General features: G+C 39.2%; 1 protein-coding gene across 14 annotated transcripts in view; it reads left to right on the forward strand.

Moving 5' to 3' along the window:
- Positions 1-27,537, forward strand: part of LOC114641392 (C-type lectin domain family 5 member A-like) — a 1,576,682-nt gene that overhangs the window by 88,781 nt on the left and 1,460,364 nt on the right. For 2 of the 14 annotated variants that reach the window (XM_051925972.1, XM_051925973.1), the window contains exon 4: positions 14,405-14,509. The exons of the other annotated variants lie outside the window; for them this stretch is intronic. In XM_051925972.1, coding sequence (XP_051781932.1) covers positions 14,405-14,509 — 105 coding nt within the window. The remainder of the gene's footprint in view (positions 1-14,404; positions 14,510-27,537) is intronic. 14 annotated transcript variants of the gene reach the window in all.

A 27,537-nucleotide genomic window follows, 5' to 3' on the forward strand; every position in this document is an offset into this window, starting at 1 on the left:
TTTTGATACTTCTAGCATTACGTCAAGCTATTTTTAATGTGTTACTCCTTCTACATTTAAATGTTTGCTTAGAATTTACATTACTATGCATTTTTATTTCTAGATCTAAACCTGGTCTGTCCTAAACTCCCTAACCCATTAAAACCCCCACCCACATTTTCCTAGTTTAAACAATCCTTGACTAGCCTACTCATATGCCTCCCCAATACATTGGTGCCCCTCCAGTTCAGATGTAACCCGTCACGGCAGCACAGGTCCCATCTGTTCCAAAAGGAGTCCCAATGCCCCATAAACCTATACCCTTCTACCCTGCACCAAGATTTGAGCCACGCGTTAAGCATTCTAATCTCCTCAGTCTTACCTGGACTGGCGCGTGGCACAGACAGAACTTCGGAGAAGACTACCTTGTCAGTTCTGCTCCTCAGCTTGGCACCTAACTCTTTGAATTTGGATCACAGAACTGACAGACTACCCTTATGTATGCCATTTGTTCCAACATGGACAATGATAACTGGATCCACCCCCGCTCCGGCCAAGAGCCTATCCTGCCTTCCAGGGAGGTCCCCCACCTCTGCTCCCGGAAGGCAACACACCGTGCGATATTCTCTCTTTCTGAAGCACACCTGCACTTCAATCCCCCTAATGATTGAGTCCCCAACTATCACTACCTCTCTCTCTTTGGGAACTGGTTTTGAGGTGGCCTGAAGGGGCTCCCCATCCCTGCCTACCACCTCAGAATTATTAGAGACACCGTCCAGCTCTGCAAGGACATGATAACGGTTTGACTCTTTTAATTCTGGGGTTGATGCCTCCAGACAGTGTGCACCCTTTACGTAACACCTATTGACCGTGACCCACCTATTTCTACCTGTCTGATCTGGAATCTCCTCCCGCACCACCTTGGGGGTGCCCACTATCTCTGTAAAGGACACCTGGGCCAAGTCCATAAATTCTCTATTACAACGCAGGTCAGTTCAGTGACCCTGAGCTCGAGGTGCTGGATCAGCTGGCATCTCCTGCAGACGTGGCCCTCATAGACAACTGGTTCTTCCAAACCATCATCTAAAAAGTCCAACATCCAACAGGACTTGCACTGCACTGACCTCATTATTAAAATTTGATGTGGGTTTAGTAAACTGCTTAATCTTTTTTTTCTTAAAATTAAATAATTTAACTTAAATGGTAACACTAAGATCTGCTACAGATAGTTGACACCTTCTGTCCCCTTAAGCTCCTGTGCTGTTCTCCCTCTCAGCTGCCTGCTGTTTGTCTTTCTATGAGGTTAACTTTACTTTTCTCTGTCTCTTCTCCTAACTTTGCGCTCCTCTTACTTATAAGCTCTCCACTCACACTGTTTGTATTAATGAACCCTTACGGTGTTGTCCGCTTTTACGTCTGGACTGCTAAGGACTGTTCAATCTAAAATAAGCAAATAAATTAAACTTTACTACCTAATAATAATAATACATTTTATTTATTTGTAGGTGCCTTTCTAAACACTCAAGGACAATTGAACAATAGACAGAATGCAGATTACAAACAAAAGTAAAATAGAAAAGTTAAAATCAGAGCAATTGTAATCAAAGAGAGAAAGCAGTCTTAAACAAATGAGTTTTAAATTTAGATTTGAAAAGTGAAAATGATTAAATATTTCTAAGCTCAGATGGTAGTGAGTTCCAAAGCTGGGGAGCAGAGCAACAGAATGCTCTGCTCCCCATAGTGGTGAGACGGATGAAGGGGATAGTCAAGTGGATGGAGGAAGAGGATCTAAGGGTGCAGGAGGGAATGGCAACATGGAGGAGGTCAGACAGATATGGAGGGTGAGGTTATGGAGAGCCTTAAAAGTTAACAGAAGAATTTTGAACTGAATTCGGAACTGAACTGGAAGCCAGTGAAGCTGCTGCAAAACGGGCGTGATATGGTGAACAGAGGAGGGGTCTAGTGAATTCTGGACCAGTTGAAGCTTATAAGGAGATTTGCAAGAAAGAGCAAAGAAAAGGGAATTGCAATAATGGAGACAAGAAGTGACAAGGCTATGAACAAGGATAACAGTGGTGTGGGGAGTGAGGGAGCGGAGAATACGATTAATGTTACGCAAGTGGAAATATGCAGACTAGGAGATGTTATTGATGTAGGACTGAAAGGATAAAGTACTGTCAAGGATGACACCTGTGGGGAAGGGGAGACAGAGGAATTATCAATAACAAATGAAAAGTGAACAGTTTTGGATAATGTTGATTTTGTACCAATGAGGAGAACCTCAGTTTTGTCACTTGTTATTTAATTTAAGAAAATTTGAAGAAAACCAGGATTAGAGTTCTGCTATGTAATCAAAAAGCGAGGAGGGTGGAAAGGAAGCAGTAGGTTTGCTAGTGAGATAGAGCTGGGTGTCATCAGCATAACAGTGGAAGCTAATGTTATATTTACGAAAGATATTACCAAAGGGAAGGAGGTAAATAATAAAAAGCAGGGGCCCCAGGACAGAGCCCACCTGAAGTAACAGTGGTGGGTTGGAATGTGAAAGTTTTAAGCAGAACAAACTGAGTGCGGCCTGAGGGGTAGGATCTGAACCAGTCTAGTTCTGCTCCTACAGCCCCTTGTGCCTGATCAACGTCTTAATGCTGGCCGCTTACCTGCGCAGTGCTGAGCCTTCCCCTTTTTCTGCTTTGAAGTCAGTCACATCCTTTTTTTCTTTTCGTTTAAACTAAGGACTTGCTGTTAGGATGACACGGATCAGATGCCGATATCAGTTACTGCTGCTCTCTACCCTACCTCCTCGATGCTAATTCAAATACAGATAACAAGAACAAGTACAAGTACAAGTAACTTTTCCAAGTGCCCCTCCAAGCTACCAGCTACTTTTGCTCTTGTGCGGGTGAAAAAAAAGCAAAACCAACCCTTCTAAAGGGAAAAAACTTTAAAAATTCCCACACAGTTCCTTAGCAGCAACCAAAAGCAAAGTTTTTAAGATCAAAATGTATTTTTTTTTTATTTATATCTCACACCACAGAACACACCAAAGACTCTCAACAGCCTCGAGCATTTGCAAAGCACACGTCAGCCACATGATCAACCAATTCACCACACAGAATGTCAGGTTATATAGCGCCTTGACGTGCACAGTACAAGTCACAAGAGGTTATGGTCAACGTTTATAACACACTGGTGAGGCCTCATCTGGAGTCCTGTATGCAGTTTTGGTCTTCAGGTTACAAAAAGGACATAGTAGTGCTAGTAAAGGTCCAGAGAAGAGCGACTGGGCTGATTCAGGGCTACAGGGGTTGAATTATGAGGAAAGATTAAAAGAGCTGAGCCTTTATAGTTTAAGAAAAAGAAGATTAAGATGTGACATGATTGAGGTGTTTAAAATTATGAAGGGAATTAGTCCCGTGGATCGAGTCTGTGATTTTAAAATGAGTTCATCAAGAACACAGAGATACAGCTGGAAACTTGACAATTTCACACAAACATTAGGAAGTTTTTCTTTACACAAAGAACGGTAGACATTTGGAATAAGCGACCAAGAAGTTTGGTAGACAGTAAGACGTTAGGGACTTTCAAAATTCGACTTGATGTTTTTTTGGAAGACTAGAGGGCTCTGCCTCCTGCTCACTTCGCTCGCCCAACCCTGGGTTTGGTTAACCGGGTATACAATTTAAAGAGATTGTTATTTTCATTTCATTCATTTTCATTTATTTTTTATTTCCTGATATTTTCCAGTAATAAAGCTGTAGTGAATGAGTTATTCCCCCTCCCTCTCCGGGGTGCACTACCTGCCAGCCACTTTGCGTCTCTGCCTCTCATGAAGAGGGGGGCTGAACACACGCTAAGGAGACGCGGTCGTTCCTCCAAAACCCCCTCTTAAATGGTGATACAATGGGAAACAAATACATTTTTTTACCTCCTTTATGCTCGATCTGCTGGCTTGCATCTGTTGCTGCTGTTTGTGCCGTGCTGTGTGATCTGCATGTCATGCAGCGCTTTGAATATTTAAAAGCCTGTAGAGCAGCTGTCCTTTTGTCTGACTTCCTTGTCTGGCGGGACGTTAAAGTGTCTCTGAGAAATCACGTCTCAACCCAAGATTTTTTTTATTATAATAGATAGAAATGAGTGGATAGGACTGGTGAGCTTTGTTGGGATGAATGGCCTGTCCTTGTCTTAATTGTTTTAATGTTCTACTAAGTGGCTTTGCCCCCTGCTAGCTTCGCTCGCCAACCCCTGTGTTTGGTTAATCGGATATACAATTAAAAATTTTTTTTTTCTTTGGAATTGTTTCAATTTCATTATTTGCACTTTTACTTTAGAGCTTCATTAAAAACAATATTTTTTGGAGACACATTGTGACAATGCAGTGTATAACTGCCCGTGAGTGAATATTGTTTCTGTATCTGTAATAAATAATATGACTTTTTCTAATGTTTGTCCCTGTGATTTATTGATTGTCATAGCGAAAGCTATTCTCATGGTAAACTGTAAACATTTTAATACGAATGGCATATCATGATCTCCTTTGGTGTATAATGTTATTCGCGGAATATATACATTACCTTTCCTTTTGCCTGTTAAAATTTGCATTGCTTCTCTGTGGTCATCAATATACACCTTACCGAATTGTGTATTCTTTGAAATTTAACTTGTCGTTGCTTTAACTGTTCCGGGACCACAGAGTCTCATAGCGTATGGTCCATTATTGTGTAAATCCTCGTTTAGTGCATTGAATGATGCGAATGCGAAAAGACTTTGTGGTCTACTCTTTGCCTTTTATTTCTGACCTCGATTTGTCCTGCTATTTTTCAATTACACCTGGTTCTGATGATTAATCACCTTTTGTTTGCGGTAATTCGATCTTTTCTATCTTTTCTTTGATACTGTAGCGACTGACATGATAAAGTATCACAAACGTTTTACTTGAACAACCGTCGACTTCCTAACCCCAAACACAACTTTCTAGCACCCTCTCCAACGCCCTTACTGCATCAATCAATACCCCGCTATCAGTCTTCCGTGCTGTACTCCACCCTTTTGAATTTTACTGCTTTCATATTCTATACCTTTGTCTGCATGTGTATTGTGCCATTGTTTGTTTGAGTCTTTCGAATTCCACTGCTTTCATAATCTATGCTTTATATGTGCTGAGAGCACATGATCTGTGTGTACTACGTGCTTTTACACGACTGAGTGTTTTTTGATGGGTGTGTTCTTATATGATATCTTTTGTAAGTAGGGCGTCTCTTGAAAGAATCTCATGTTCCACGTCCCACGAGACGGCCCTGGGACAATCTCTTGGCACCAAGTCTCATGTTTACGGTCCCCGCGAGAGCTCTGTGGCAAGTCTCTTTTGTCTCACGGGTCTTTTAAATGTCTTCCGAGAACTTCCAAGAAGATCGCATATCGTCGCCTTGCTTTTGCTTTCCAGGATTTTTTTTATAATAGAGAGAAATGGTTGAAAACTACAATAAGACTTTGACAAGGATGCTCACTGCCTCCATTATTGTTTAACATCTCTCTTGAATTCATCACAGCTGATGAAGGTTTAGAATAAGAAAGCAATATTGGGGCTTCGATTGGCATTCAGAAATTTAAAAGTCTAAAGTCTGACATTGATGTAATAGCATCAGTGAAACAAAGCCTACAAAAAATGTAAATGCTAACTGAGGCAGAGGTCAAAAAATATGGGCTGGATATAAATTTGAGCAAAACAAAGTACTTGACATCAGCAAAGACCCCAGAAAATGCACAGATGATGGTGGAGGGAAGCAAGATTGAAGCAGTTCAGTAATTTAAGTAGAGGTTTCCCCCACTATCTGAAGATACAGCATTCCTAGGAGAACTTTCTTAAACCAAAATGGCATAAAACAAAGAATGTTTAGCATTTCCAGACCCAAACAAAAGCCTACCAAATTATACCAAAAAGCACATCTAACCTAACAAACCCTAACATATAGCAAAACGCAGGAATGATGTGATAAATGCCCAGCCTGTACAAAATAGAAATAATGTATATGCTGTGTGGTATCACCGTGATTGAAAAACGTAATTACGTCCAGTTTTATACTAAGTGTGAGACCCTTACGAGTTCTCTTGGGCTCTTCTGATAACTTAGAACACAATCGTGTCAAACCGACTACTGAAGTGAAGGCCATGCTGCCACAAGATCATTGAAAAATATTAAGGCACGCGGAGTAGACTAGGTCACCCCAGAGGCCATCGAAGTTGGGGAGATATCCTACTCCATCAACTCCATGCTCTCTTCCAACTGGTCTGACCCATGTGCCATTGGCACGGAAGAAAGAAAGCTCTGATTGTGCCAATCCACAAGAAAGGAGACAATTGAGAATTCGTTCTTTATCGATTAATTAATTGATTTATTGTTCTCAAAGCTATGTGAGGTGCAATTTAAACATAAATATAACCACTGATATTACATCAATAGTGAATTTTATGCTCATATAACACACATATATGTACAGTATTTTACTAGCTGTCCCCTGCGGCTCTGCCCACGTAGTACTGAAACAGGACCAACTTTAAAAACCAATAAAAAAATGTAATTCTGGTGAAGCAGAAGGTAGGTACACTCCCACGTCAAACGTTGCCACTGTATCTGATCATGTTCAGCTCTGACAGGAGAGCGTCCCCAGTGTGGGGAAAAGAGCATGAGGCCGTGATATCTCTGCCAATCAAAAGCTACCCTCTAAAACGCACATAGCTCTGATGTCTCTCTCAAAAACATCAAATGTTACTCCTTAACAATCTGTAAATGATAATGTCTGCTGAACAAACAGGTATCGCTAGCTAAGTGGAAACAAGGTACGCTCTAACACGTGGCGAGAGGTAGAGCAACTGAAACGGAGGCTGACGCGTGAGTAAGGAGGGCCCCGCCTGGCTACCCTCGGTCCGTAGAATCTCTCATTGATTTGCGCAAATGAATTAATACTGCAAGTGAACTCTGATACTTAATGTGATGAGAGAAGTCGCAAACTCAACTGGAATGTTCAAGCTAATTATAAAAAAAAAACGATTTAAATCCGTTAAGTACAGTGGTGTGAAAACTATTTGCCCCCTTCCTGATTTCTTATTCTTTTGCATGTTTGTCACACAAAATGTTTCTGATCATCAAACACATTTAACCATTAGTCAAATATAACACAAGTAAACACAAAATGCAGTTTGTAAATGGTGGTTTTTATTATTTAGGGAGAAAAAAAAATCCAAACCTACATGGCCCTGTGTGAAAAAGTAATTGCCCCCTGAACCTAATAACTGGTTGGGCCACCCTTAGCAGCAATAACTGCAATCAAGCGTTTGCGATAACTTGCAATGAGTCTTTTACAGCGCTCTGGAGGAATTTTGGCCCACTCATCTTTGCAAAATTGTTGTAATTCAGCTTTATTTGCGGGTTTTCTAGCATGAACCGCCTTTTTAAGGTCATGCCATAGCATCTCAATTGGATTCAGGTCAGGACTTTGACTAGGCCACTCCAAAGTCTTCATTTTGTTTTTCTTCAGCCATTCAGAGGTGGATTTGCTGGTGTGTTTTGGGTCATTGTCCTGTTGCAGCACCCAAGATCGCTTCAGCTTGAGTTGACGAACAGATGGCCGGACATTCTCCTTCAGGATTTTTTGGTAGACAGTAGAATTCATGGTTCCATCTATCACAGCAAGCCTTCCAGGTCCTGAAGCAGCAAAACAACCCCAGACCATCACACTACCACCACCATATTTTACTGTTTGTATGATGTTCTTTTTCTGAAATGCTGTGTTCCTTTTACGCCAGATGTAACGGGACATTTGCCTTCCAAAAAGTTCAACTTTTGTCTCATCAGTCCACAAGGTATTTTCCCAAAAGTCTTGGCAATCATTGAGATGTTTCTTAGCAAAATTGAGACGAGCCCTAATGTTCTTTTTGCTTAACAGTGGTTTGCGTCTTGGAAATCTGCCATGCAGGCCGTTTTTGCCCAGTCTCTTTCTTATGGTGGAGTCGTGAACACTGACCTTAATTGAGGCAAGTGAGGCCTGCAGTTCTTTAGACGTTGTCCTGGGGTCTTTTGTGACCTCTCGGATGAGTCGTCTCTGCGCTCTTGGGGTAATTTTGGTCGGCCGGCCACTCCTGGGAAGGTTCACCACTGTTCCATGTTTTTGCCATTTGTGGATAATGGCTCTCACTGTGGTTCGCTGGAGTCCCAAAGCTTTAGAAATGGCTTTATAACCTTTACCAGACTGATAGATCTCAATTACTTCTGTTCTCATTTGTTCCTGAATTTCTTTGGATCTTGGCATGATGTCTAGCTTTTGAGGTGCTTTTGGTCTACTTCTCTGTGTCAGGCAGCTCCTATTTAAGTGATTTCTTGATTGAAACAGGTGTGGCAGTAATCAGGCCTGGGGGTGGCTACGGAAATTGAACTCAGGTGTGATACACCACAGTTAGGTTATTTTTTAACAAGGGGGCAATTACTTTTTCACACAGGGCCATGTAGGTTTGGATTTTTTTTTCTCCCTAAATAATAAACACCACCATTTAAAAACTGCATTTTGTGTTTACTTGTGTTATATTTGACTAATGGTTAAATGTGTTTGATGATCAGAAACATTTTGTGTGACAAACATGCAAAAGAATAAGAAATCAGGAAGGGGGCAAATAGTTTTTCACACCACTGTAGTTCTCTCGTGAAAAGGTGTTGGATTTTATATTCAGTATATAGATATTTATTCTCATTATCTTGATGATGCTGATTTATGTCATTTGTGCTTTGATTTTCCAAACCTTGAAAATGTATTTCTTTTTTTTTTTTTAAACTTAGCGATATAAACTATGATTATAACAGAAATACATTTCACGTCTCCCTATCTACTGCACATTCATTCCAACAGCAGCTTAAGATTCAGTCCCTGCAGGGTGGTCCGTGCAGTACTGTTACATTTGGGCTCAAATTATTATTGTATGTTTTTCTCAAGCAGTTTGCACACATGCAAGAAACTTTGTTCTCCACAAGTCTTTTGGAAAATATGCAGAACTAATAACTGTAGCATTGGGCCTTAGAACGAAATCGGCCAGACAAGGAGAACTGTAATTCAGTGAGCTTAAACACTTTGACGCACAGCCATCAAGCCACGCAGACAGCCATTCTGAGACAAGGCCTGGAGAAATGCTAGTCTTATTCAGTGCAGCTGGAACAACGCACATGTTAATCTTTTTTTTTCTTTCAGTACATGTGCCTTCCCTGTTTATTTCTATATCTAGTGACTTCTCTGCCTGTCTGTCTCTCTATTACACAGTGCTCTGTCTGTCTCTGTGTTATGGATCTTAAAAATAAGTTATAAGGACAGTTGTTCATGTTAATTGCAGTCACAGTTGTTACAAAATATTTTAAAAGGAGCATCCCACATGAAAATATAACGATCTCATTAACTGACAGTGCATACCAATTTATAAATTTTATGTCCGTTTGAGGTTAAAAAGAAAAAAAAAATACTTTCTCCCCAGCAGGGAATCGAATTCGGGTCTCTGAGGCACAGCAAACCTAAACCGTTGTAAGTTAGCAAATCTTACCACTAAGCCACAGAAACTGCTGTATTATGCTTGAATCTTTTGTGAAAGTGTTTATTTGATGTTTGGACTTCATGCTTCACACATTCTATAGTTTATGCCTACATTTTTAACATTTATTACTAAAATATGAAAAGGTTTCTGTTTTAACAATGTGTTTACACAGATTACTGTAGAAACGGAACACACATGAACTGCATTTGTTCCAAATAACGATCTATTATTTCCACTCTAAAACTCCACTTCACTCCCAGATAAATCAATCAAGGAATGAGCTGGGAAAAGTTTGTGCACGTTCTAAGTCGGAGGGGGGATGGAATAACCGGCTGCTTGTCTTTATCAGCACATTTAGAGGACAAAGGACGCTGGCGGAGAGGTGTGAACGGATTTAAGAAGTGATTTAAGGTGGGCCGGATCTACAAGTTTTTTCATAGGCTCTGGTAATTCTAGTGTTAATAACACGTCTCTGTTCCCAGAATGCCTGCAGCACCCTTTCTGAGTCTGTCTTTTGTTTCGGTTTTTGTGCGCTGTGCTCCCAGCCTTACACTCACTAATTCTGGGATGGGTGCTGAATTCCCATCAGCCTGAACTGGACAAGTGTCGTTTACTGCGCAGCACCTAAAATCAGACAGTAGGTGGCGCTGTTAAAGAGACTATGAGTAGTAAGACAGCCAATGGGCAGAAGGCCATAGAGAGGGTGATTAGTGTCAGATGGCTTTGTCCAAACTTAACAGCTCAGTGAAACTTTAGTTGAGGGGCTTTAGTGAATTTGGATCACAGGCTGTCTGGAAAAAACAGTCCAGAAAGCAGGGATGTCCGTTTTAATTACGTATTGAAAATAAAAATCTAAGACACTCATAAATCCAGATATTCTGTTCTTTCAAGATGTTGGCTGCATTAATGCAAAAAAATTTTTATTATCTTTAGATGGTTGAGATCTGCGGTGGGTTGGCACCCTGCCCGGGATTGGTTCCTGCCTTGTGCCCTGTAGTTAGGATATACAATAGTGGGTAGGATAATTGATGGATGGATGGTTGAGATATTTGTAGAATGAATTGACTTTTGTAAACAGCCGTTACGGCCTCTCCCACTAGAAACTGATGAATCTGTAGGCAATATGGTGGAATCCTTCAAATGGGTCCAACTACCACAATCACTCTCAGCTGGAATATTAACACAACTTTCATCACTAAGAAGGCTCTGCAGTGGTTGTAGTTTTTACACCAACATTAAAAGAGAAAAGAAAAGAAACTCCCAGCCCATCCTATTTCAGTTTTCATTTCACAAAGTCGTAATTGTAGGTGCCTTCTCATGGTGCTTTGTAGTCAACTCCAAAAATAAATGACAGTGCGGGTCTGCTGAGAACACAACTGTTGCATGTGGTGACAAAAACAACATCAAAGAAACCACCTGCAGTGACACATCTCAGCAAAGACCCCCTGCTGGTGAAGCTTTTGGTCCATTCAGAGTTAAACTAACAGACACCTAAACCATCATGGACTGGGAGTTTACCGCGTGTGTTTCATCTACTGGATGAAGGTGTGTGCGTGCGTGCATGTGTGTCAAAGTGTGCGTGAGTGTGTGTGAGTGTGACAGTGTGCATGTGGGTGTGACTGTGCACGTGTGCGTGTGTGTGTGTGTGCGCATACACACTCTACACACTCACCTTCACTTGCATCTCCTTCATTAAGTACAGTTCTGTCACTGCTTATAGATACAGTGTGTTTAGTAAAGGTCCCCCTCTTTAAAATATTCACATTTTGTGGCTTTGCAGCCTGAAGTGATGACACACACAAACAAATATTCCTCCAGTATTTACTCAATGTAACGTATAACAGCCAAGAGAAAAATAAAATAGCAAGGGTTCAAAAAAAAATTAAAAAAAATAAAAAAACAGAATCCCGCGCTGGTTAAAGGATCACCCCCTGTGTGTCAGGACTTTTTCAAACCCCCTTTTGCTTTGATGCCAGCCCTGAGTCTGTTGTGATCCTTCTGTACCCACTGTGCCCATCTGGTCTGTGTGATATTCGTCTTTACTGTCCACGCTCAGTCAGACTGGATGGTGACCACTGGTGGACTGCAGTCTTCAAGTCACTCCACAGATGTTCAGTCAGGATTCTATTCTATACACACTGTAGATAGATAGAGAGATAGATAGATAGATAGATAGATAGATAGATAGATAGATAGATAGATAGATAGATAGATAGATAGATAGATAGATAGATAGATAGATAGATAGATAGATAGATATCTGCACTACTATGACAGGTTTACAAGAGAGACACAGCTGTAGGAGGAATTCCAGAGTAGCAGTAAAGTAATTCCAAGTGGTGAGAGATGTCTTCATGGACAGTTAGTCTGCAGTGAGCAGTGTGGTAGGAATGACAGCCTGGTTCATCTTATTGGCACCTTGGTAACACTTCACTGATTTGATAAAACACAAAATCACGCACCCCCCTATTGTGGGACAGGCACAAGGCTTTTCACAATATAACTTTGAGCTCCTACTTGTTTGTATTTGGTGATCTCTGCTTAGCTGACCTGACTGAAGATATCAGAAGAACAACTGAAGAACAACTGAATCCTGGATTAGAAATAACTGGAATCCCTCTGCAGCGTTCATAAAAATGGCTGACAAGTATAGAGTATCGGTAAAACTCGCTGACGACATTTGTACCATAGAAGAATCGGCACATGGCAGTGGAGCAGATGACAACACAGGTAGGCGCTGTACACCTACTTTATATACTTTAAATAAATACAATTATTATTCTGTCAGGGCAGGTAAAGTAGGACTTCTTTGTATTGTGGTGTTTTGAAGTGTAAGGAAGTGGAATGGATGGCTGACGTTAATGAATTATTTGTCTGCTTCACCTTCTCACGATGAGCCATTTCAGTGAGATTCCCAGTTTATTGGTCCCCTCTCTCTCTGTGAATTTTGAACCTTCATGTTGTTGAACAGTCTGCTCACTCTTTCTCGCTGTAAGGCACAGTTGTGCTCTTGTTTGTAATTTAGACAAACGCTTTTAAAAGCTAAGAGTGAACTCTTCACAGCCCTCCCTGTTCGTGTCACACACTGGTAACTAAATCTGAGAAAGCCAAGTTTTGCTCGTCTGCTCAGAGTGCTAATTTAACATGGCAGAGAAGAAGCAGTCTGAGTGACATCAGGCATTTCCAGAGGTGCCCCATACTGTGTGGTAGGTGTTACTGTCACGCCAGGTTCAAGTGAGTAACTCCACCTCGAGTAGATTCATTTACTGATGCCGTGTCTTTACTCGCCGGTGGTCAGTGTTTGGTGTGCTCTGCCTCAGTTCACTTTGATCTTCGCCTCTTTGCTGTGTCCTCTACAATTTCATAAGGAAAAGTGTGACTCTGATGTGACAGATACGTCCACAAGAGATTCATATGAAGAACGAATGCTGTTTAGAGTGCGTTCAGTCACATGCACACAGGACGAGAAGTGAAGAGCTGAGGTTAGAGCTAGTGGTCCTCCTTCATGTTCAGGGGGAGTTTCAGAACGTGTCCAGCCCCAAGACCTTCAAATCCAAAAAGAGAGCGCGTGAGAAATGTTTTCAAGGAGAGGTGTAGCTTCTGGTAAGAGCATCACAGATCACTTCAAGCTCAGGTGGAACCTCCTTACAGAGTGTGAATCCTGAGAAAAAGAGAAAAAGACGTGAAGGAAACATATTTCAAAATGTTATTCTGCCAATATCACACTATCAGGCATTTTCAGCTGTTAAGGGAATATTTAAAACTAAATCCTAAAAATGAATAAAATAAAGATTATATAAAATGAAATCACATTTCAAATGAAAGACCAGCTAATGGCCCCATTGATGGTGGGGCACCAGTGCAGGAAAGGAAAATGAACTTTAACTGACCACCCAGGGACAATCAGAATAACGTGTGAAGGAGGAGAGATTTAACTCAGCCATTGATCAAATCATTTAGGAAGGCTCCTTCTTTATTTACCTCACCTTCCTCTGTCATAGGATGAGGGTCTCTGACTGTTAGATCAGTTTAAATGATGGTCACTTTTACGTTTCATCTGAAGGATGGCACCATTTTTACTGCACAGTGTCCCCGTCACTGCACTGGGGCATTGGGTTCCACACACAGACCACAGGGTAAGCACCCCCTGCTCGCTATACCAATACTTCTTCCATCAGCAGTAACCCAAGCTCTTCCCAGATGGTCTCCCATCCAAGTCCTGGCCAGGCCAGGTGGGTGACCTCTTCTGAAGGGCAGGTGCTGTGGTTTCAGGTCCAGAAAGTGGTTGTGAGTTCTCAGCTTTTAGCTTTAAGAGAGCCATTGTAGAGATTTTTGGTCATTTTGGAGAGTGGGGGTCCTGTGTCCCCTCAGAAGGCTCCTTAGAGATCAGTGAGTGTGTGCGCCTCTCTCTGACAGAATACGAAGGTGCAGCTCGTTTTTAAAAAGGAATTCTAACACCTCATGATTGGTTTAAAGTCACTTCCAGTCACAAAATCAGGACCTGCTCACAGTCAAGTTATTCTGTCTATCTCAGCTCTCATTCCCTGAATTATAGCTCATTGTTCTTGCTGGAGTCCATTTCATGCCTTGTGACTGAAGACGTTTGCTGATTGGCATCAGGTAAGATGTCTGATTTCCACATCTATCATCAGATGAACTACCGGCTGATTATGGTGAAGTTCAGTCACTTAGTTTGGACTGTTAGTAAGAAAAGGCACAGCTGGACATCTGCTAAATCTGCTACCTTATCAGGCCTGGTGGGCCACTAAAGCCTAGAAGAATGGCCAATGCCCACTTTGTCCTGCATCAGGTAGTTCATATGCTCTTCAGTCTCTGATCTCACTTCACCTTGCTTATCTTGCAGCTCCAGTGCCTCATGTTAGAGCAGAAAGGACAGTCAAGTTGCTGAAGATGCTGGTGTCCTTCTGTGTTCTCCTAGTGGCCGGCCTCATATCCCTTTCTGTTTACCGTAAGTATCCTCTGTACTGACGTGGCATTGAAAGTGAAGGAAATATGAATGCTTTGTGTATTTCTTATATATGCAGTCATTGGCCCCTTTATTAGGAAGACTTGCTCAGTACCTCAAAACAGCTAATCATGGCGTCTGTAATTCAGTGTACATAGTGGGGTCATCTGAAGGAATAACAGGCTCAAATGAAGATGAATTGCTAGGGTGCCAACCCAGCTATCCTTATTTACTTCAAAGTCCAAACAGAAACAAAATCTTGATGGCATGAAAGGAAACAAAACTATTGCCACAGTAATAAAGTGACTGGCAGTAATCAGCAAGTCACAGAGCTCCTTATCTCTGGTCGTTCTGGATAGACGTGACACTTCCTTCTGGGATGTCAAGTTCTTAAAGCCCAGGGATAGGAAGGTGTGGAGTCAGTCATATTATAAGAGCCTGCATCTCTGTGTGTTTCAATCAGACATCCAGCCCCTCCTATCTTCAGGGCACTTAGCTAGCTGCTCCAATGCTGTATTACTGCTGTGAGATAATCCCAATTTAATATCTACAAGAGACTACTCTTCTATGAGATTTACTGAGTTTACTTCTGGGACGCTATGCTGTGGCCCTGCGTTACACTGTGGCGTCATCACATTGTAGAAGAAATCTCAGGATATTTAACATTAGTTAACATGAGAGTTCTTTTAGAATTCATTATACTTTATTTGTCTCTAAGGGGAAGTTAATATTTATAAAAGCTCAAAAATTATATTTATAAAAATTAGGAGTCTCTGCCCCTTGCTCGCTCCGATCGCCAATCTCCAGGCCGGTACTACGTGCTAGCCACTTTGCAGATCTGCCGCACACATATGGGGAATCGGATGAACAATTTAAACAGATTTTTATTTTCTTGGGAATTGTTACATTTGCATAATAGCACTATTTTACATTACAGCCAGTAATCAACCAAAGTAAAAAATAGTAAAACGTAATAAATTGAAAAAAAAACTATGTTTCATGTTATTTTAGAGGTATCCGTTGCATTATACATTTTCTTTCTATTTGGCTTTGAAATTAACACGCAAATTCTTTTTAAACTTTCACTTTTACTGTAAAAGTTCAGTTAAAACAATTTTTTGAATGAACTCTTTGTCAATTTTGCTTCTGTGTTTGGACTTACATCGTGATAACGCAACGTATACTTTAACTGCCCATGAGTGAATTTCTCTCTAATAAGTAAATGTTTGTCCCTGTGATTTTTTAATTGTCATAGCAAAAGCTAATGTAACGGGAAACTGTAAACGTTTTAATACGAATGGCATATCAAGATCTCCTTTGTTGTCTAATGTTATCCGCGGAAGATATTTCCTTTCTTGTCGCCTGTTAAAATTTTACATGTCTTTGCCGTGTAACTGATTAACAGTTTTCGCATTAATTCATTTGACTTTATGGTGCTAAGATTGCCATTTCTTTTGTTGATAACCCTTCGGGATTAAATTCTTCAATAAGATTTCGACATAATAAGTCTTCTTTATTGGGAACGTAAAGTTAGGAAAACATAAAAATTTAAAAGAGTTGAGAGCATAGGTACTGTGTCTGACAAAAGCATTCACACCAATGAGAGGTGAGAGGACCATGGGTGTGGTTGAAAAATGGTTGAGCGGAGGGCGTGACTTGAAAAAATCTCTTGGCAATAGTCTTGTCTCAAGATTTTCTTTTATAATAGAGAGATAAAAACAATCAATGTTCCCTTGCCCCTTCTTTGCTTATTTAAATATTCGTTTCCCAGTTATCTGTCTGTGTCATCTCCTGACTCCATTCCCTCTCTTTAAACTGCTGTCATCTGGTGTCAGCATCAAAGCCTCCTCCAAAGTCCTAAGTTGTGTTTTACTTTTAAAGACCTGTGGAGTTTAGGAGACGAGTGAATTTGTTGTCTCGTGTTTTGTATTTATCATGTAAAGTGCACTAAATTATCATTTACTGTTCTGAAGAAACAATAACAAAAATAAGCATTACACAAGATGCTTGACTGTCATCTCAGTAGGCATCACTAATGTTAAAGATGAAAACAATGTTGAGAAACTGCAGGAACAGAAACTTGATAAACGTGACAAACGAGAGGAGACCCTTCAGTCCATCAGGCCCGTGTGTTTAAGTAATAACTAAGCTGTCCCAACATCTCCTCCTGATTCTTCTTTAAGGTTGTTGAGGTCTCTGCTCCAATTTCATGTCTCAGTGGTTTGTTTCTGAGTCCCACAACTCTTTGTATATGAAGAACTTCCGGGCTTCATTTTTCGAGGCACTTCCTCATAATTTCCCATGATCTCCATGAGTTCGTGATTCACCCTTAAGCTTAACGAATTATGCTGGATCTACTTTTTTAATGCCTTTCAGGATTTTACATACCCAGAAGAGGTCTGCACATGATGCCTTTTACTCAATACTAAACAAGTTTAACACTAGAATTACCAAAGCCTACAAAAAAACTCGCAATCCCAACCCACTTTAAATCCCTTTGCCTCCTCTTCATCAGCGTCTTTTGTCTTGTAAATGTGTTGATCAACACAAGCAGCCTACTAGCCTATTCACGCACCCATCACCGCATCTCAATTCAGAAAGAAACACTGAGCACTGAGAACCTTATCTTGGAGTGAATTGCCTGGAGATGTAGAGGGTAAATAATATATCTTCATTTGGAATATATGCATATCATGTGTTACATATCTACAACAAACTATGTTGTAGCTGCGTTTTCCCAAAGTTTCCAAAATTCAGCAGCTCTAACTCAAAAAATGGGATTCAACAAAAGCCTGACACGCAGAAATGATTCCACAGACAAAATATCTTCGTTTTGGAAACAGCGGAACAAATGGCATCTAACGCTGATGAAAAAGCCACAGCTGCGAACTCGGAATACAAAAAACTTGGAGACAGACTTGCAGCCCTGGAGGATGGGTGCAGAAGAAATAATATAAGAATTGAGGGTATACCTGAGAAACGAGAAAGCTCAAGCCCAGTGAAATTTGCAGTAGAATTACTGTCTAAAATAATTGGAGATGACTTTAAACTCGACAATGAGATAGCCACGGCTTATCACACAAAGATACCAAGCGCCTTTAAATCTAGGTCTTTTATTGTCCGCTTCGAACGACTAAGATGTAAGCTTGATGTGATGGCACTTCTCAGACACAAGCAAGAGATTATATTCGAAAATAATCTTATTCGTATTTTTCCCGACTTCTCACCATCAACAGCTGCAAAACGCAGATCCTACAACGACATTAAAAGGATGCTACGGGAAGCCGATATCAAATACAGCCTCTTGTATCCTGCCAAACTGAAAGTGGAAGTTCAAGATGGACATTATATCTTCTTCAGCAAAGAAGAAGCTGAAAAAGAATTAAAGAAGCTGTTTCCGACACTTTTTTGAAAGTTAATTAAAATTAAAGAGCCGTATTCTATCAAGGCACGGGAAAGACCTATGATCTGATCGCTGGATCCATGTTTAAAGAGACTGGTATTATAATTATACATCTTATTTTCTTTTTTTTTTTTTTTTTTGTTTTTATCTGGACTTTATATGTTATATGTTTATGTTTTAATCAGAGTTATAGAGTTATAGACGTGAGTGTGAAAATGTGGAAGTGATTAAAGTAGGATTCGTTTTATTTATTTATTTTTTTATTCCTTTTTTTTTTTTTTTTATTTTTTTTTTTTATTTATTTTTTTTATTTTACTATACCTTAAAGTAGACTGTTTAACTTCATACCCTTGGTTTAATGCTTGTTCTACTATTTATACAATTACCATTATACTATTACAGTATGAATTACCAGGTTTATCCTAGACTAGTTTTTAAAATCACTCCCAGGGTTGTTTTTTTTTTTTTTTTTTTTTTTAATCTTAATATCTTAACTTAAAAGCGCTGAAGATTATTTCAAGCTTAAATATTGTTAATGAGAACATTTTCGGCAGATAGTATTAAGGATTTAACTGTAAAAGATATCTCTGTTTTAATTCTGTAACGCCGCTGCAGGGTGGGGTTTGTTTTGTTTTGGACGTGCTCTGTCTCTTCGTATGTCAGAGGACTGGAACATCGCGAAGTGGGGTCTAGCCTCATGTGGGGAGGCAAAATGGGGGGGTGGGGGGATAAAGGGGGGAGAGAAGGAGAGCAGGTTATATTTAATCTATTCTTATAATCCTTATAATTATAAAAATCAATGCAGCAACAGGCTAACATGCAACAACTCCTGGGGAATCTTGAAACTAAGATTAAAACTGCCATATTACCAATTAAAACTATAAAATGACATTAAAAACTCAGAATCAATGTCTCCATGATGGGACAGTTAACTTTGTGAGCTGGAATGTTAAAGGCCTGAATCACGAATTAAAGAGAAAGAAAGTATGCTCTCACCTAACAGGCTTAAACGCTAAAATAGTATTTTTACAGGAGACCCACTTACTAACCAAGGATCAGTTCAGATTACAAAAAGACTGGACTGGCCAAATGTTCCATTCTAGCTTTATAAAGAAAACTAGAGGGGTGGGAATTCTCATACATAGAACAGTTCCATTTGTAGCATCAGAGGTAGTGTCGGACCCTGAAGGGAGATATGTGATGGTCATGGGCAACTTATATAACAGTAAAATGATTTTGATAAATGTTTATGCACCCAATGTTGATGATAAGGAATTCATGCAAAATCTATTTGCATCCATTCCCAATGTGAACACTCATAAAATTATAATGGCTGGGGACTTTAATTGTGTTTTAAATCCACTCTTAGATAGGACTCCCGTGACAGGGGGGACGACATCTAATACTGCAAAGATAATTACACAGTTTTTAAATGATCACAACTTATCAGACCCCTGGAGGTTTCTTAACCCAAACTCAAGAACATATTCGTTCTACTCACCAGTGCATTATAGCTACTCAAGAATTGATTATTTTTTTATAGATAATAATTTCCTGCCTACAATTAAATCATGCAAATATGACACAATTGTTATCTCTGACCATGCCCCTCTAGTCTTGGAGCTAAAATCAATAAGCCCCTCGTACTCACCTCGCAGATGGCGTCTTAACCCTCTTTTATTGGCAGACGAGAACTGCACAGAATTTATATCCAAACAAATCAGCTTCTTCCTAGAGACAAACACGTCTACAGAGGTTTCTGCAGGAACACTCTGGGAAACTTTAAAGGCCTTCCTAAGAGGCCAGATTATTTCATATCTTTCCCATAGAAATAAATTAGAAACCAAGAAAGTGTCAGAGCTAAGAAATGAAATTACTAGAATAGATGAAGAACAAGCCAGGCGTCCAAGTGAAGCTCTTCACAGGAAAAGGCAGGCCCTGCATACAGAACTTAACATCTTAACAACTAAAGAAACTGAACAACTTATTTATAAGTCTAGACAGCATTACTATGAACACGGAGAAAAAGCTAATAAGCTTTTAGCTCAACAAATTCATAAATAAGAAGTTCACAATGCAATACCAGTAATCACCAACAAGAATGGAGAAGAAATCATCGACCATAATAAAATAATGCACACATTTAGAGATTACTATAAGTCTTTATATTCCACTGAGCCCAAAGAAGACAACACGCAATCTAATGCATTTCTGGATAATTCACAAATACCACAAATAGATGCTTTAAGTGCTGAGGAACTAGATAAACCTCTAACGCTAACAGAATTACTAGACGCTATAAAGTCACTACAAAGCGGGAAATCATCAGGCCCTGATGGTTACCCCGTAGAGTTTTATAAGAAATTCTCCACTCAGCTAGCTCCACTCTTATTGGTAACATTTACAGAAGCTAAAGACCACCAAATACTACCTCAAACATTTCGACAAGCATTAATCACCGTCTTTCCTAAACAAAATAAGGACTTGTTACAATGTGCATCATATAGACCAATTTCACTCCTGAATAATGATGTTAAGATACTCTCAAAAATCCTAGCTAGAAGGATGGAGAAAGTGCTGCCCTCGGTAATATCACAAGATCAAACTGGATTTATTAAAGGCCGACATCTATCTTCAAATCTCCGACGCTTGTTTAATGTTATATATTCACCAGCAAAATCAAACACCCCAGAGATATTACTATCATTAGACGCAGAAAAGGCATTTGACATGATCGAATGGAATTACCTTTTCACTGCATTGGAGAAATTTGGGTTTGGCCCGAATATTTGTGCTTGGATTAAACTACTGTATACCAGTCCAGAAGCTTCAGTTTGTATTAATAAAATTTGCTCAGACTACTTTAAACTAGAACGTGGTACCAGACAAGGATGTCCCTTGTCGCCACTGTTGTTTGCAATCGCTATTGAACCACTGGCGGTTCACTGCCGAAATTCTCATCAGATAAAGGGGATTGTCAGAGAAGGACTAGAACAGAAAATTTCTTTATATGCAGATGATATGGTCTTATATATATCGGACCCAGAAAACACTGTCCCTGCTGTTTTAACAGCACTAACAGAATTTCAAAAGATATCTGGTCTTAGAATTAATCTGAATAAAAGTATACTCTTTCCAGTGAACTCACAAGCATATAATAATAAATTAGACACCCTACCTTTTACCATAGCAGATCAGTTTAAATACCTAGGGGTAAATATCACAAGTAAACATAAAGCTCTTTATCAACAAAATTTTGCCGTCTGTATGGAAAAAATTAAGCAAGACTTGCATAGATGGTCAACCCTTCATCTCACTCTAGCCGGAAGAATTAACATCGTTAAGATGAATATCCTTCCTAAACTTCTCTTTTTATTTCAAAACATTTCAATATATATCAATAAATCGTTTTTTATACAGTTAGATTCAATAATAACCTCATTCATTTGGAACTCAAAACACCCACGTATCCGAAGAGCGACCCTACAAAGACCTCAGGCAGAAGGTGACATGGCTTTACCTAATTTTCAGTTTTATTACTGGGCAGCAAACATACAAGCCATAAAAACCTGGACACAAATAAATGCACATACACAGGCTTGGTCTGCAATAGAAGTAAAATCCTGTAGTACTTCTTTATATTCCCTGCTCTGCTCTCCAATAAATGAAAGTTATCGCAAATATACTAATAACCCAATTGTGCTTTACTCACTCAGAATATGGAACCAAATTAGGAAGCATTTTAAGATGGAAAATCTTTTATCAGTGGCACCTCTGCAAGGGAACCACCTCTTTCAACCTTCGCAAGTATATCCAGTTTTTAATACCTGGAAAAGTTTTGGGATTAAAATGCTCAGAGATCTTTATATAGACAACATATTTACATCTTTTGAACAATTACGTTCAAAATTTAACCTCCCAGCTACACATTTCTTTTACTATCTTCAAATTAGAAATTTTGTTAAACAGAAATTGCCCGATTTCCCCCACCTTGCACCCTCCACAATGCTGGAAAAAATACTGCTCAATTCCGAGGAAACAAACACTATTTCCGCAATATATAAAATCTTATTAGAGTCCCTACCTTTCAAAGATCCAAGAGGACATTGGGAAGAAGATCTCTTAATCAATATATCAGAAAAGGAGTGGAAGGTAGCAAAGCAGAGAATTCACTCGAGTTCTATATGCGCAAAGCATAGAATTATTCAACTAAAAATTATATATCGAGCTCATCTGTCTCGCTTAAAACTGTCCAAAATGTTTCCAGGCCAGGATCCAACCTGCGAGCGCTGCAACCAAGCTCCTGCCTCACTGGGTCACATGTTCTGGGCCTGCACCAAACTAACATCATTTTGGACAAAAATTTTTAAGTGCCTCTCAGACAGCCTTAGTATCACAATCCCTCCTAACCCACTAACAGCTGTGTTTGGTGTCCTTCCAGATGGACTTGAATTGGAGAAGGACAAACAAACGGTGATTGCATTCACTACACTCTTGGCACGCAGACTTATTTTGTTAAATTGGAAGAATCCTAATTCTCCTCTTATAAGTCAGTGGGAAACTGATGTTTTATACTATTTGAAATTGGAAAAAATCAAATTTTCAGTTAGAGGATCTGTACAAAATTTTTTCAAAACTTGGCAGGATTTAATCAATATTATTTTAGAATAAGAGAATTAACTATTATTGCATTTAACTCCCTTCTCCATCTCTTATTTATATAGATATTTACTTCTCCCCTTCTTTTGTCTAATGTTGCCTTATTAAAAAGCTTAAAGCAATTTTCCTTTAGCTAAGCTCTCCTTCTCAGGGGTGGGGTTTGATTTGTTTTCAAATTTGTTGGGTTATAAATTGATCTGTTTGTATGGAATGATTACAATGAAAATTAATAAAATAAAAATATTAAAAAAAAATATATCTTCGTTTTTTAAAGTTTAGTTAAGTTTCAAAGTAAAACAGTTCACACAAAAAAGAAAATTAAAATAGCAAAAAAAAAGGAAAAATTATAATAAGAAATATTTAGTTCTAAGCTTAATCTTGTTACATCTAAAATCGTTACTGAACACTTATAATTTCTGAACCATTTCAAAACAGTCAGAAAACTGTATGCTTATCTCATTTCTAAGTAGAAAATGGGTCTTTCAAGTCCTTGTTTACTGGGACCTGCTCTAAACACAACAAGAGCTTATTATCACACTGTTTCTCAGTTATAGCAAGAAGTTTCTATCTCTTAATAACATATAGAGGGAAAAGACTATACCATAATCTATGACTATGGAAAAAATTATATTCTATTCAAATAAAGCAAACATTACAACAACAACAACATTTATTTATATAGCACATTTTCATACAAAAAGTAGCTCAAAGTGCTTTACATAATGAAGAGAAGAAAAATAAAAGACAAAATAAGAAATTAAAATAAGACAACATTAATTAACATAGAAAGGAGTAAGGTCCGATGGCCAGGGTGGACAGAAAAAACAAAAAAAAACTCCAGAAGGCTGGAGAAAAAAATAAAATCTGTAGGGGTTCCAGGCCACGAGACCGCCCAGTCCCCTTTGGGCATTCTACCTAACATAAATGAAATAGTCCTCTTTGTAGTTCGGGCTTTTCACGGAGTCACTTGATGCTGATGGTCATACAGACTTCTGGCTTTTAATCCATCCATCATTGTTGGAACATCATGGTGATTTGGGTAGATGGTGGTGGCGCACGCCACCACCAACAGGACACCGGAAAAGGAAACAGAAGAGAGAGTAGGGGTTAGTACAGATTTTGAATGAATAGTTATTATAATGAATTAGATATACAGAGTATCAGGATTAAATTACAGTGAAGTTATGAGAAGGCCATGTTAAAATAATGTGTTTTCAGTAATTTTTTAAAGTGCTCCACTGTATTAGCCTGGCGAATTCCTACTGGCAGGCTATTCCAGATTTTAGGTGCATAACAGCAGAAGGCCGCCTCACCACTTCTTTTAAGTTTTGCTCTTGGAATTCTAAGGAGACACTCAGTTGAGGATCTGAGGTTACGATTTGGAATATAAGGTGTCAGACATTCCGATATATAAGCCGGGGTGAGATTATTTAAAGCTTTATAAACCATAAGCAGAATTTTAAAGTCAATTCTGAATGACACAGGTAACCAGTGTAGTGACATCAAAACTGGAGAAATGTGTTCGGATTTTCTTTTCCTGGTTAGGATTCTAGCAGCTGCATTCTGCACTCGTTGCAAACGATTGATGTCTTTTTGGGGTAGTCCTGAGAGGAGTGCGTTACAGTAATCTAGCCGACTGAAAACAAACGCATGAACTAATTTCTCTGCATCTTTCGATGATGTAAGAGGTCTAACTTTTGCTATGTTTCTTAGGTGAAAAAATGCTGTCCTAGTGATCTAATTAATATGCGATTTAAAATTCAGATTACAATCAACGGTTACCCCTAAGCTTTTTACCTCCGATTTGACTTTTAATCCTAATGCATCCAGTTTATTTCTAATAGCCTCATTGTATCCATTATTGCCAATCACTAAGATTTCGTTTTTTTCTTTATTTAATTTGAGAAAGTTACTATTCATCCATTCTTAGATACAAGTTAGACATTGTGTTAGCGAATCAAGAGATTTGGGGTCATCAGGTGCTATTGATAAATACAGCTGTGTGTCATCAGCATAGCTGTGGTAGCTCACGTTGTGCCCTGAGATAATCTGACCTAATGGAAGCATGTAGATTGAGAAGAGCAGCGGACCCAGGATAGAGCCTTGTGGAACACCATATAGAATATCATGTGTCTTTGAGTTATAATTACCACAACTAACAAAGGATTTCTCCCTGCCAGGTAGGATTCAAACCAATTTAAGACACTGCCAGAGAGGCCCACCCATTGACTAAGGTGATTTCTAAGAATATTATGATCAATGGTGTCAAATGCGGCACTCAGATCTAAGAGGATGAGAACAGATAAATGGCCTCTGTCTGCATTTACCCGCAAGTCATTTACTACTTTAACGAGTGCAGTTTCTGTGCTGTGATTTGTTCTAAAACCTGACTGAAATTTATCAAGAATAGCATGTTTATTGAGGTGCTCATTTAACTGCATAATGACTGCCTTCTCTAGAATTTTACTTAAGAAAGGCAGGTTAGAGATGGGTCTATAATTTTCAAGAGCAGAGGGGTCGAGATTATTTTTCTTAAGTAGGGGTTTAACTACCGCAGTCTTAAGACAGTCTGGGAAGACCCCCGTATCTAATGACGAATTTACTATGTCAAGAACATTATCAATAAGCACGCCCGATAATTCTTTGAAAAAAATTGTTGGTATTGGGTCAAGGGCACAGGTGGAGGGTTTCATTTGAGAAATTATTTTATGTAAATCAGGTAAATCTATCCTAGTGAAAGACTTTAATTTGTTTATTATGGGGTATGGGGGTTTAGGAGGATCCTTAGTGTTGGGGAGATATACTATGTTATTTCTAATATCATTAATTTTTTGATTGAAAAATACAGCGATAGCCTCACAGGTTTTACTGGAAGTACTTAGGAGGCATTCCTTCGAGTTACTTGGTTTAACAGACGATCAATCGTCGAAAATAAGACTCTGGGATTACTAGCATTGTTGTTTATAATCTTAGAGAAATAGCAGCGCCTCTCAAGACGGACTGTGTTATTGTATTCTGTTATTTTAACTTTTAATATTTCATAGTGGATAGTTAGTTTAGTTTTCCTCCATTTACGCTCAGCTCTACGGCATGTTCTCTTTAAATCAGACACTCTTTGGGTCTTCCCTGGTATAACAATGCTAGAAGATTTTTTAACTGTCTTTTCAGGTGCGACTAAGTCAATAGCAGCTCTCACTTTAGTATTAAATCTTTCCACCTTACTATTTACCTTCTCCTCGCTATTATAGTTGGCATTATAAACGGACTGATTGGTTAGAATGTTAGAAAGTTTTAAAGCTGCTGATGAGTCAAAGAACCGTTTTTTAACAATATGCTTCTCATGAGTGTTTTCTATCATTATTTCTATATTAAAGAGTAGAAGAAAATGGTCTGATAGACCCGTATCAATGACCTGCTTTATATCAACTTTTAGTCGTTTAGTAATCACTAAGTCTAACGTATGACCTGCTTTATGTGTAGGCTGATTAACGAGCTGTCTCAAATCAAAAGAGTCCAGGAGGTTCATAAATTATTTTACTTTTTGGTCACATTGATTATCTATATGAAAATTAAAGTCGCCGACTATTAAGAGTGTGTCATAGTTCGTAATTAAGATTGACATCAAGTCAGAGAATTCCTCAAAGAAAGACGCGTTGAATTTTGGAGGTCTATACACGGATAATACTAGAACGTGAGAATCTCCCTGAATAATAATGGCGAGATACTCGAAAGACTTGAATTTACCAAAACTGATATCTTTACATTTTAACCTGCTTGAGTAAATGTTTGCTAGTCCTCCACCTCTCTTTCCTTGGCGATCAGCACGAGTAAAACTGTAATCCGGAGGCGCAGATTCGATTAAAACAGCTGCGCCATCTGAGCTAAGCCACGTTTCACTTAGTGCAATAAAATCTATTTTTTTATCACTAATAAGATTGTTGATAAAAAAACGTCTTGTTAGTTAAAGCTCTAATATTTAATAGAGCCATATTCAATGTTTCGGAGGAGCAGAGATGAATACTATGTGCGTTATTGATATATGGAACAGGAATTAAGTTATTTTTATTAGCGCCGCTCTGTGTGTATTTTTTGTTTAATCTATGATATGTTTTTATAGTTTTAATACATTGTTCATCTAAAGTAGTAACTTTAATTAAATTATTGGTGTTTATGCCGTATTGCCTAGATTTTCTATGTGCATTAAGATTGATTATTACAGTATTTATGTTGTGCACTTTTATGGAAGATTTTATTAAACAATTATCATGACCAAGCACAGGAGTGGCATTTCGGAAGGGGTTAAAAGCAGAGATAGATAGTCAAGATAAACGAATTACCTTGGATATGTTTTCGGAGAGGACCCGGGCGCCGAAGCTATTCGGATGCAGGCCATCTCGCTTGAAAAAACACGGTCTTTCCCAAAAGAGGTCCCAGTTGTTGATGAACCCGATGTCTTGATTCTTGCAGAAGCCCTGCAACCAGTTGTTTAAACCTAGCAGACGACTGTAGTACTCGTTTGATCGTCTGACGAGAGGGAGTGGACCCGAGATGAAGATCTTTGCCGATGGGGTCCTCTCCTTTGTGTCTTTAATTAATGCAGTGAAGTCTGCCTTGAGGATCTTGGACTGTCGGTGCCTTATGTCATTTACGCCAGCATGTAAAACAATTGCTCCAACTGCCCTGTTCCTGTAGATCGCCGGCGCACGTCTCGTCACATCTCGGACACGAGCACCGGGAAAACAAGAAACAAAAGATTTTCTATTAGGGCAAGTGATATTGAGGTTCCTAACAATAGAATCACCTACCACTATTACATCACCAGGAGCTGAAGGCGAACTGGGGACGCTTAGAGGGTCAAACCGGTTCTGCGTTACGATGCTTGCCTGTGCCGATGGAGGTGTTCTGGCCTTGAACCCCCGCCTGCATTGCTGAAATACACCGAGGTCATCATCGGTGTTGCTCCTACGAG

This window comes from Erpetoichthys calabaricus, chromosome 4 (genome assembly GCF_900747795.2).
Source record: "Erpetoichthys calabaricus chromosome 4, fErpCal1.3, whole genome shotgun sequence".
NCBI classification, from domain to species: domain Eukaryota; kingdom Metazoa; phylum Chordata; class Cladistia; order Polypteriformes; family Polypteridae; genus Erpetoichthys; species Erpetoichthys calabaricus.